Source organism: Pteropus alecto, unplaced genomic scaffold, assembly GCF_000325575.1.
Source record: "Pteropus alecto unplaced genomic scaffold, ASM32557v1 scaffold7, whole genome shotgun sequence".
NCBI lineage: Eukaryota > Metazoa > Chordata > Mammalia > Chiroptera > Pteropodidae > Pteropus > Pteropus alecto.
The window spans coordinates 8,769,890-8,782,117 of record NW_006494614.1 but is presented as its reverse complement, the minus strand read 5'-3'; the positions used below and the strand labels follow the sequence as shown (position 1 = coordinate 8,782,117).

Sequence of the window (12,228 nt, the reverse complement as noted above, 5' to 3'; positions counted from 1 at the left end):
ACCAGTAGAGCCAGCAGACCCCCTCAGCCTGGTGCATGGGCTAGGGCCACTCCCAGCCTTGCCCTGCCTGACTCTGGGGTTGGTAGCAAAATGTGGCAGGAAAGTATTCTGGTACCAAAGAGTTGTATATTAATGTTAGGGATAAATAGTCTTCCTTAAGGGAGAAACAATTTTCCAAAGAGGAAATACGTAAAATATATTAAAGAAAAATGTCTTTTCACAAACCATTATGAACAGCCCACATGATACGGAAAGCTGGGCCACCAATCTCATCAAAGGGTTTCCGACGTGTTATCACTTCCCAAAGGATAATACCCCAGCTGAAGACATCACATTTTTCACTGTAATTGCTACCTAGAAAAAAAGGTAGTATAATTTCAAGATATTTTTTCCACATGACTTACAGAAACTATTTTCATAAATTTTAAGAATGAACATCAAACTAGATGCACATGAACTAGATGATGCAACATGTAGAGCTGAGAAATAACTCTTTCTGAAGTTCCTTAAGTCTTTGCAACAGATATATTTTAAAAAATGAATTACGTAATAATAATGAACTAGAAAATCTACTTTAGAAAGTTGGTCCTTTTCTACTTTTTTATCAAGAGTCACAAGCCTTATCTTTTATTTATTTTGATTTATACTTTCTCTGAGATGATGTACTTTCCCTTCTATAATGTTTTAATCTTAAATTTTCTTCCCCCATTCTCTTGATGGAAAGAATTATTATCAAAGCAGAAGAAACTTCTAATTTAGTGTTAAGATTTTCTTTTCAATATCTGGTGAGATGAAGTTCTTAATTTGCAAACTTAAAAATAAATTGTAAACAGTGAAAGTTATGGATAACAAATTTATAGTAAACAGATTATGCAGTAAAATTTGTAGGATTTATAAACTGGTGGTGAATCATCACAATAAATAGCACCCCCCCAAAACCTCAAGCTACCCACAATAAAGACAACTACATAAGTACTTAATATATATACTACACATGTACTTAGCAGTGAACTGTAAGCATTAAATTACGACGTCATTACAATCTAATTTGGGCTATAGGTGTTGACACCTTTCAGAAACAAAAAAAAATCTACATAGCCTAATAGTCTGAGCTTTGTTACTCTATACTATTAACAATAACTTATTTCTGGGTTCCTTTGTATAAACAAATCTTTTTGCTTTCTATTCCACAGGAATACTGTTATTTTAACTCATAGAAAGGTGTATTAAATAATTTTAAAACAATGCCAATTAGATGTATTCTGTGTATGAGCCTGAAAATAAGAAGGCATTATTTAATTTAACCCTTGCTTGTCCACTAATTTTTAAATCGAATTTTATGGCAAAACTGGTCTACTCAAGTGACCAGTTACATAGCAAATTTTTCTCTCGGGTGGCTAAAAGCAAACAAAAACTTCAAATTCATAAAAAACAAAAACAAAACCCCTTTAATCAGAATCTGATTATTGAACATACTGAATTTTACAGGCATTCATACATCCTAACATACAAATCAAACATCTTCAGTTCAACTTTTCTCATTTAAAAGACAATTTGATGTTTTTATACAGAAACCCTAGCATGAAATTTATGGCTCACTCTTTCAGAACTTGAGTGAGATGTGAACATGTAAAAGAAAGTAAACATAAGCTTATCCTTTACTTGTTCTTAGTACCATATTTTTGCCTACTTTCATTCTCATCAAGGCATGCTCATTTATACTTTAGACTATCAATTTTTAGTTGCCAGGAAACCAACACGAAAACATAGTTGATTCCGGTTATTCCTGGTATTTAGTTCTATAGTTGCTATGAACATTGAATCAGTGAACCCTGAATCATTTGCTCCTAGGAGAAATAAAGGGTTTCCTGTAAGCCTCTTCATTTTTGCCAAAGGATGTGTTTCCGTTTAAAACACCTTATTTAATATATATTGTTGATTCGTTAATATTGAACTCATGGCCATTCATTAATATTGAACTTATGCCTGAATGAAGATTAGCTAGCACATGTATTTTCTTGGAAGATACATCACAGTGTTCTTATACTTAGAAACACTAGAAAGCACTTCAATTCTGCTCTTGGTGGCCATTTTAAACAGTGAAATCACCAATAAAAAACAGAAAGTGAAAAATGATGTGGCGCTAAATAGATGACAAAAACAACATAGTTTGAGAGCTAAAACGAGGAAGAGCATTACTTTGTTCGACCTCAGCTGGGAACGTGTGTTGGGCAACTCAAAATTTTTTCCTGCTCTATATGTGTCTGTGAATAACCATGAATATTGGTTTTAAGTTTACAAATAGGTGATTTTGTAATTACAGAATCTGAGAAAGAAGATCAACTGTACATATGCTTAAACTTGCATAGAAGGTGCTAGACCACTTAAATCTTGCTATGAGATTTAAGATCTAAGGTTATATTTAGTAATAATTCCTTACACTTCAGTATATATCTAGTAATTATGTACATGTAGAACTAAAACCATGAAAACAAGATGAAGTCATAAACACATATTGGGTTTACATGGAATAATAAGGCAGATTATCAATCATATCATGCTTCTGTCATTTTACCTTCAAAAACTTCAGGTGCCATCCAAGCAGCACTCCCCTTATTATTGGTCATGTGTGTCTGAATGTCACAGGCTGTACCAAAATCACAGATTTTTAAAACTGTACCCCCTGCGACCAGCAGCAAGCTGTTAAAAAAAAAGAATCAAAGGGTGTAAGATTAATATTTGATTCTATAATAAAGAGACATTTGTGGAAACAGAAAGGGTTAAGCAAAATGTCACCATTCAGTTTCTGTGAAATGTTATCTGGTCATTATAACAGCTTAATAGTTCAGAGGAATATTAACTATTCCTCTAAACATTAATTAAATAGCAAAAATCAATTGACCTTAACCTACTTCTCTTAGGAAGACTGCTAGACCCACACTTTGATGCCTCTACCTCTATCTCCATAATTTTTCCTACTATAGTTCTCTTTAGGCCAAATTAAAATATGGGGTTTAAAAAACTTCTAGTAGGTCAACATTATAATGTCCTGAAATGTGAGTAGATGAATATGAATACCTTCATAAATCACTTGCCCCTAAATTTCCAGTGTTTTTCAAGCTGTAGTAGAAACCCAGTCATAAAATCTAAATCATAAAATCTAGATCATAAATCTGGAAATCCAGATCACAAAACTATAAGAGCATTCAGTAGACTATAAGAGCACCTTAAAAAATATAAAATATCAAAATGCATTATAAATAGTAAAATTAACTATTGTTTCATGAAAATTCTGTTTCAGGTCTATACACATTAATATGGACACACATTACAGACTGTGATTTCAAACTCTGGATCATCGTCTAAAAGTTATTATATTAACATTCATATTAACCTTATGGTGAACAGAAATGAGTGTCTTTAGTTTAGCTTAATGTAGAAGACTGGTTAGCTGTTCACTAAGCCCATTTCTTCTCCCTCCTGGGCATATAAGATAACATTTCCAAGCCTTCTGAGTAGTTAGATGTGGCTATACGACCACTCTAGCCAATGGAATATGGGTGGAAGCAATGTACTCACTTCCAGGCCTGGCCTAGAAGTCCTTTTTTCCCCATATGCCACCAAATGCAGAGGATTATGAACTATAAGGAGCCTGGGATTCTGAACCATCATGTGAGAAACTGCCAACTAATCAGGTACATTCACCTCAGAGTTCATGAGTGAAACAAAAAAACCCAGTACTTTGTTAAGACATGAAATTTCAGAGCTTATCTATCACAACAGTGTCACTCTAATCAATATAAGAAAATAGTATCAAAGTGGGTGCTGCTGTAACAAAAATCTAATATATTTGGTATTGGCTTAGTAGTAGGCAGCATGAAAACTGATATTGGAGGCTGGAAACTTACTGATTGTCCTGTTTCTTTTCTGTCACTGTGTGTCTGTGTGTGTGTTGGAAGGGGGAGGAGGAGGGTGACAGATAACTTATCTTTTTAATTCATTTGTCTAGAGACTGGGAGGAGCCACATCCAGACCAGTTGGAGAGCACTTACACATCATCCAGAGATACTAGACCATGAGCTGGATGGTTATTGGAAGAGCCTTTGGGGTGTTTAATTGGCAAAGGGCAGTGAGTAGTTCTACCTAAGAGAATATAAGATCTTGGGTGACCAAAAGGTAGACGTGGTTGGGACTGGATAGCTGCTCACCAAACACATCCCTTCTTCTTCTAGAGCATAAGACATTTCCCAATCTATCTTGCAGGTAGGTGTGGCTAAGATTGAGCTGTGGCCACTGGCATGTGGCTAGGAGACCCATGGCTCACTTCTAGTTCTGGCTCAAAAAACCTCTTGTACACGATCTCCATTCTCTTTATCTGCTGGTCCCCAAAGTACAAGATGGAGGGAGCCTAACTAGGTCCTTAAATAATCACATAGAAAGTCATCTGTTTTGAATTTCACATGAGTGAGAAATAAATTTTTATGGTGATAAGTCTTGTACTGTACTAGAGTTAAAACAACTAATGTGCCAAAGTACTAAGATTCCCTTAGTACTCATAGTTTTGGGTTTTTCATATCCCAATGTAACTTGTTACTCTTATAGGAAATAAAATATATAAAGCATTCTGAAATTATAAAAAGGACTGTGGAAGTAAAAGATAATTTTTATAAGCTTATTATTAAACTTAATTTTACATTTAAAAATGTTTACCTAAAAGGATTATAGGCACGTAAGTTGTTCTGCAAGCCGGTAGAAATCATTCTTTTTTTTGAATTTCCTCCAGCAATCTCCCCTTACATGCAAAAAAGATATTGTTTTGTATAGCCAATGTTTAATGTATGTTTGCTCATTTTGTCTCGCCATTCTTTCTTGAATCTTATATTTGCCTTATGTAATCATTTTTTTCCCCCAAAATACTTTTAATGAAGGTCTACTATAGTGAATTCTTTCAGGTTTTGTTTTAAAATGTCTTTAATGTGTAGCCCCCTCAAAAATAATTTAGGGTAGACATGCAATTCTTTGTAGTTAGCTATTTTTCAGCTCTATGAAGTTATGATTCTAGTCTTCTAGCTTCCATTGCTGGTGCTGGAAAGTATACTTCAGTCTAACTATGAAACCTGTGTAACAGCTTTTCTGTTTAGCTGATTTAAAAATCTCTCCTTTGTTTTTGTTCTTCTGTAGCCTCATTAGGTGTGTCACAGGGTAGGTTTCTTTTTATTTATCCTGCTAAGAATTGATATCCTTTATCTAGAAAGTTCTTGGCCAATCTCTCTTGAATTGAAAAGTCTCTCCCTATTCTATTTACTTCGACTGTAGTTCTAATTATGCTGTTAGTCCTTCCTTTCCTTTTGTACATGTTCCTTAACCTATCATTTTTCTCATCTATTTGTGTGCACTGCATTCTGGGTAGTTGCAGATATATCTTACAGCTTACTAATTCTCTTGTCACCTATTTCATATCTATTTAAAATTTTTAACTATTTCTAAATGTTTTATTTAGTTCTTTTAGCCATTTTGATAGTTTTCATTCCTTGCACATTTTGATTTCTTTTATTTCTGTAAATAATTTAAGTATATATATCTTATACTCCATATCTGGTAATTCCAAATATTTGGAGTCTTAAAATTGAGGGCTTAATTCTGCTTTGTGTTATTTCTGCTGATTTTCACTTGTGGTACCTTGCATCTTATGGGTGTGGTAATTTTTACTGTGGCTTCATATTTGATTATTCTTAATCTAGAATAATCCTAAAGGCATGGATTGAAAGCATATGACTTTCAAACGGAGTTTCACTCACTCTCAGTGCCCTCAAACACTACCAATCTCAAAGCACTTTTAACTTGTCTTGTTTGTTGGGGTTTTCTTGATTGTGTAAGTAGGGCAAATTTAAATTCGCAATAGCATGAAGGGAGACCCTCTGTTAAGAAATAGAAGTTTATGTAGTCAGAAAACTGATTTTTTTTTTCCTCTAGCTTACTTTTCTTTGAGCTGTGCCCTTCAAAGATACCACTCTTAAGCAGAGGTCTCAGTTCTGCTACCTCATCCAGTGTGTAACAAAGAACCTGTGTCCAGTTACATATGAGCCATTTACACCTGGGGCTCTTCATTCTATATCCTGGCAGAGGCTACAGTAAAGCCCTTGGCTTCCATGCTTGCTTCCTACATTTAGGGTTCAATTCTCATCATCTTTTGTCCTGATGTTTTCCTTTATTTTTTTGTAAGATATATCTGTTGTAATAAGCAATATCTCTGGGTGTTTGTTGTAGAATGGTTTTTCGGTTTATCTGTTTTGCCATCTTATTGGAGTGTCAACATCCTTATCACATGAGCATAAGAATCCAAACCACGTTTCTACATGATCCCTTTGAACACAAAAAAGATGTTAGAATTTAAATGTATACATATCATGGCTTAAGTATATGTGTTTCTCAAACTAGGGTATAAAACCTTGCCAGTATAGCAGTGTATGCTAAAATAAGTGGCAAGGAGCCTGAATAAGTAAAAGAGCCCCACGTTAAGGCTAGCACATCTCCCTGGACCATCACTTTTACTCAGCTGTAAGTGCTTTTAACATCCTAACATTGACTTTAATAGAAATTGCATAATGTATAAAGCTGAATGCAAAATTTGTACGTAACTTTCCTTAAGAAGGCTTTTTTGGCTTTATCCTTACTCTCAGACCTACTGAGGTTATATTCTATCATAACTTTGTTCTGGGAGGGTGGGAAAGTTTGAGAAGCACTGATTTAGGGCATTAAAAACTTTACAGACTCTCAAAATGTCAAATGATTCAGTAGCAATTGTATTTTTTAAAAACAGCTCTATAAATTAAGTCTTCTAAGTCTAAGAGTGCTGATAAGGCTAAGAATAGTTTCTATTTTAAGTATCCACTTTACTTAAGAGGTAATAAAAATATTATTTATCCATAAAACATAAAGATATAAGTATCTATCTATAGATAGATATGAAAAGTTGTCTATGTAAGCAAAAAAAATTATGTATAGTATAATCCACGCATGATTAAAAACAAAACTAAACATTGGTTACCTCTGAGGAATGAAAATGGGAGGCAGGAAAGACTTTATATTTTTCTATACTATCATGAACATGTAGTATTTTAAAAATAACAATTTAATTAAAGAAAATAAAATGAACCAATATAGAAGAAAAATCGGTCTTTATTTTAAATGTCTTTATTTTGAAGATACTTTTAAAATGTTCAAATCTAAAATCATTTTTATATTCAGAACATGTGTATGGGGGAGGAATGTAACTCTATTATGGTTAAAAATGACCTAATAAAAGATTTCCAGAAAATTTTCTGAAATTAAGATTCTGACTTTCCTAGGTATGATAAAACCCAATTATAATCACCAAGTACTATACTTACTTAGATTTTCCTTTCTATGACAAACAGAAATAAAGATGGGTAATATAATTTGCATCACCACACTGTAGTAATATTTAACAGCAGTACACGGGAATTCATTATAAGTACAAATTTTATAAATTCTTTGTATATAATTTTGTGCTAAAACTCTAACTGGAGATTATTCAGAAAATTAGTTTTCTTTTAGTCCAACATGATCAAGATAAGCCAGATAACTACTTGCATCTCCATAATGCCACAAACATTTCAATGATAATTTAAGTAGAAAGAACACTAAATATAACTTACTTTTTTAATGACTTCAACAATTTTTCCCCCCATTTCACTGTTCTTGTTGAAACCCTTACCACTCTTTCTCAAAGTTAAGAACATTTTAACTGGTTTCCATGTTTCATCCTGGTACTCTCAAGATATCACAATAATTCTTCTGAATGACTTTATTACTATTACAATTAGTACTCCTTTATTCATAAGACTTTAATAGTTCACCAGCCCTGAACATGACATTCAAGGCTCACTGCAATTAGAACCTAAATTATCTTTGTAGGCCTACTTTCACTGAATTAGAGCCAAAAACATATTTTTATTTCTGAAGTACATGCAAATGAACTTGCAAAAGATAAATAAGGACACAAGCACAATTTGATACTATATAAAACACCAAATTATCAGATGCCTTCTTTATGTTATTTTGAGGAACTCTTCCTGACCATAGAATCTAGGTTTTCCAGTGATAAGATTTAGCATGTTTGTTTGTATATACAATTGTATATGAAAGCATAGCCAATCCAAAGAATTTTAATTCCTCCAGTAGATTCTGAAAAAGTAATTTTATTTCTAAAGCCCAATTTGTATTTTGGGTGCCCCAAAGATGATTTATAACATTATAGAAACAAATGACCTAGATCAGACTTCTTATAAATATGTTAATAGTATTTATTACCAAAAGGAGAATTCCTATCTACGCATGATTTTCAGTAGGACATACCTGGTTTGTCTAAACAGACCAGTTAAATAAAATTTAGATCCTAAAATTTATGGATTTATGTGACATGGTTAAAGGGAGAATGGAGTCTTTTAAATTATGTAATTATAAAATATAAAAGATGTTAGAAAACTGAAATGACTTCCTTTTGTGAGGTATTTTCCTTTATGTTATTTAATCTGGCTCCTCCAGAAAAAGAATGCTTTGTCTGTGCCTGATACTTGCCTGTATCCTTTGAATCATTAGTCAATTTGTTGCTTGATAAGAACTATGATTTCCATGATTTTGCTTTGATAATTCAACTGTGTGTTAATACAGGGGGGAGGAGGACTCAATCTCTGTAACCAGGAAAAAAATAAAAGACTAAGTGACTTCTTCACTAGCCAAGATAGGTAGCTAAGACAATAGCCTCAGGAGTCAAGTTAAAAAACCAAAGTGTCATGAGGCTGGTGCTTAAACATTATGTGACCAGGGACCTGGGGAAAGAGAAATCAGTTTAAGCCTGGGAGTAGAAATAAGGTACAGTAGTGAGAACAGTGATTCCAAGAGTTGGAACCTATGTAGAGTATATCAGATTAAACATGAAGGTGACAAGTTATTCCCCAAAGGGACATTTTAATGCTTTAAAGCATTAAAGAGAACGGAATACCTGAGACTGATTTCCTAAGGGAAATCTCTTATCTAAGGACTAAGGTGGTTGCCAGTGATGGTGGTTGTGGGGAAGGACACGTGGGGACTTTTTTACTCTGTAACAGTTGAATAAAGAAAAAAAAATTAGAGAGAAAAGAGAAACATGTCATATGTATGTTTTCTTTGAGCTCATATACAACAAAAAGAATTTTTTTTTGCCTTGTATAGTATTATTTATTTAGGGAATTCTGAAGTTCTTTCAAAGTTCCAGGATCTTCAATATAAAGAAATCCAGAATATTTGCATTGTCTACCCAGATAACAGAAATGCTCTTTTGCTTTCCTCTGAAAGGTAAATAATAACTACTCAGTACATTTTTGTAGAATGTCTACTATGTGGGGACATTGTGCTAGCTATTAAGGATAAAGCATGGAACAAGATGAGCTTATCTCTGTTCTCGTGGCACTATCTAGCCAACAATATGTACTGTAGGCACAAAATAAGAGGCTAAAAATGTGCATCTAAGGTAGGAGTTATTAAAATTAAAAATTCAACTAAAATAAAAACCCACTAAAGAAAACACTATAAAATGCAAGCTTAGATAAATGACTAAATGAAGAAAGTGATTAAAAATAAACACTCTTGAGCCAGCCAAAAGAGAAGAGAAAAGAGAAAAACTCATGTTTAACAATCAACTTGAATTAGGGATCTAGGGGAGGGTGGGAGAGACAGACAGACACCAACCACATTACTAGAACTTACTTTGGTGGTTTCAGGTCCCTGTGAATTAGAGCTTTGGGTTGCATGCTGTGAAGATAAGCCACTCCTTGGGAACACTGTAAACACCAACTCATAGCGTGGGCAGCTGTATAATATGGCAATGGTTCAGCACCATGTAGCACTGCAAAAGAAAGGTACAAACTAAAAAGAACTTTATTGCATATAACAAAAGACACGAAGTGAATGCAAGCACTATCAGAACATCTGACTGGATATTTTTTACACATGCTCCCATCAGTCCTTTGAATTTTTTTCTAAAAAAAAAAGATGGAAATATCTAATAATTTCAAATGGATAACTAACATATAAGTACCTAACATTTAATGTTATACATATATTCAAGTAAAATATACTTTACCACACTTGTTCTTATTAACAAATGAAGTCTTTCACACAATTAAATAAATTATAAGCAATATGATGGCACACCTCTATAAGATACTGAGTAGTACAGAACAAAATAATGTGTGTCAAGCTGTTTACCATTATGTTTTCTATAACAGCTAAGAATAGAAATAGTTCATCCAAACAAAACAATGGAGTATTAGGTACCCATTAACAACGATGAACACGTGGGCACTAAAGTTTATATAAAATAATGTCAATTTAAAAAATAAAATGCAACTATTTTATATGAATGGTACAAGAGACAATACATTTACGTATCTGGTTGATGTTTCTTAGAGTGAAATTGCTCTGCTCTGGAAAGGTAACCAGTTAATGACACACAGTGTTCTTTCCTCGTTATAATTAAAGTGTTCTGTGAAGTGAGTTTTCACAATTTTATTTTTGAAAAGAAAGCAAAACAAAGTAGAATGAAATGGAAGTATGGTTAAAGAGTTCTACAATTAGGAGGCTCAACGTTAAGAGGCATAAGAAAAAAATTAAAGTAAGAAGATATAATAAAATCTATTTAAAAAGCAAATTTTACTTTAAACACTTTTAACATTATGAAAAGTACCATCAATTTAAAAGAATGACAGATATACTTAGAATTCCAAATTTTCCTTATATTTTTATTTTTAATCTTTAGCAGATTTCTTTTTTTTTAATTATCTCTTTTTGGGACTCTGAAGGTAAATTGTGAGGAACATTAAGTAACTTACAGTTTATATTAAAAGCTGTTCAATTGTTTTACTCTACTAGATAAAGACAGGTCTAATGACACTCACCATTATATAAAGAGCCCCCTTCAGCATATTCCATCACAAGACACACCTAAAGGAAACATATGCCAGAATAATTAACCAGAGTGACAGCATCTTAGGGGACTTGAAAAATAACCTAGTTCAACTGTTGATTTTATAAATGCATTAAAAATCATACTTTTGGCCCCTACTATGTTAATGGCACTGGGGGTGAGGGGAGATATCTATGATCTAAGACCTTGTCTTCTACGAGGCCCACTGTCTAAGAGTATGACCCAAACATCCCCTCCCTCTCTGACCTGAAACAGATGTATGTGAAAACATAATATATCTTTGGGGACTTTCTCCAGTGTTAATGAGTAGGTGCTATCACAAAATAGCATAAGCCTCATAAGATGAAGTTACTGGATAAGAACACCTAGGACAACTCCTTCAAAATAATGTGTCGCTAACAGACTAGAAACAAACACATAAGTACAATTTTTTCAGAAATAATATAACATCAAAATAACTTCATAAACTACACACCTACATACATCTGCCATGTCATTTCTTATAGACAGGTGACAATGCAAAAGTGATAAACTTACTGGATTCAAGCAGGCTCCATATAGTTTCACAATATTCGGATGGTTCACACGGGATAACTGTCGAAGCTGTAACAAATTAAGGTTTCTTTTAAAAAGTGCAAACTTTCGAGGAACTGATTCCACAGTATCATTAAAATCTTAGGGTTGTATAAAACATTAATCACTCAAGAATCACGACTTACTATGTAGCAAACACTGTGATCATAAGTGCCTGCTCAGAATGGCACAGAATCTCTACCTGAGAGCTCTCACAGTTTAGTTTGAGAATGGAGATGTAAACAAATAATTAAAGGAATGTACAAAGTGCCATAACAAGAGTTGTGAACAAGGCATGATAAGTACATATAAGAAGAAATTAACTTTGCCATGAAATGTTAGGACACCATCCCAGAGATGGCACTGAGCTGAGTTACTGAAGCCAAAAGAAGCCATGTCATGGTCATCGTCATCATCTTCATAGTTATAGTTGAACAGTCTACCTACTCTATGTTGGGTCGTAGGGAGCACTTCATAGATATTGCATAATTCTCACAACTCTGCAAGGCAGGTATTATCATTTCTATTTTAAAGATGAGGGGAACTTTAAGATAAGGCTGAGGATTAAGTAAACCACTGAATAACCTACAGCTAGAAAGTAGTACAGCCAGGATTTGAACTTTGGTTTATTTGACTTATAATGTGCACTCTTTCTGTACGTGTACTCT

At 33.5% G+C, this 12,228-nt stretch overlaps 1 protein-coding gene across 4 annotated transcripts in view; it reads right to left on the bottom strand.

Annotated features, from left to right (window-relative positions):
- Positions 1-12,228, bottom strand: part of MAP3K7 (mitogen-activated protein kinase kinase kinase 7) — a 61,175-nt gene that overhangs the window by 35,380 nt on the left and 13,567 nt on the right. For all 4 annotated transcript variants that reach the window (XM_006926299.3, XM_006926298.3, XM_025042567.1 and 1 more), the window contains 5 exons: positions 11,525-11,590; positions 10,959-11,004; positions 9,769-9,907; positions 2,576-2,700; positions 226-354 (listed from right to left, as the gene is read on the bottom strand). In XM_006926299.3, coding sequence (XP_006926361.1) covers positions 226-354; positions 2,576-2,700; positions 9,769-9,907; positions 10,959-11,004; positions 11,525-11,590 — 505 coding nt within the window. The remainder of the gene's footprint in view (positions 1-225; positions 355-2,575; positions 2,701-9,768; positions 9,908-10,958; positions 11,005-11,524; positions 11,591-12,228) is intronic.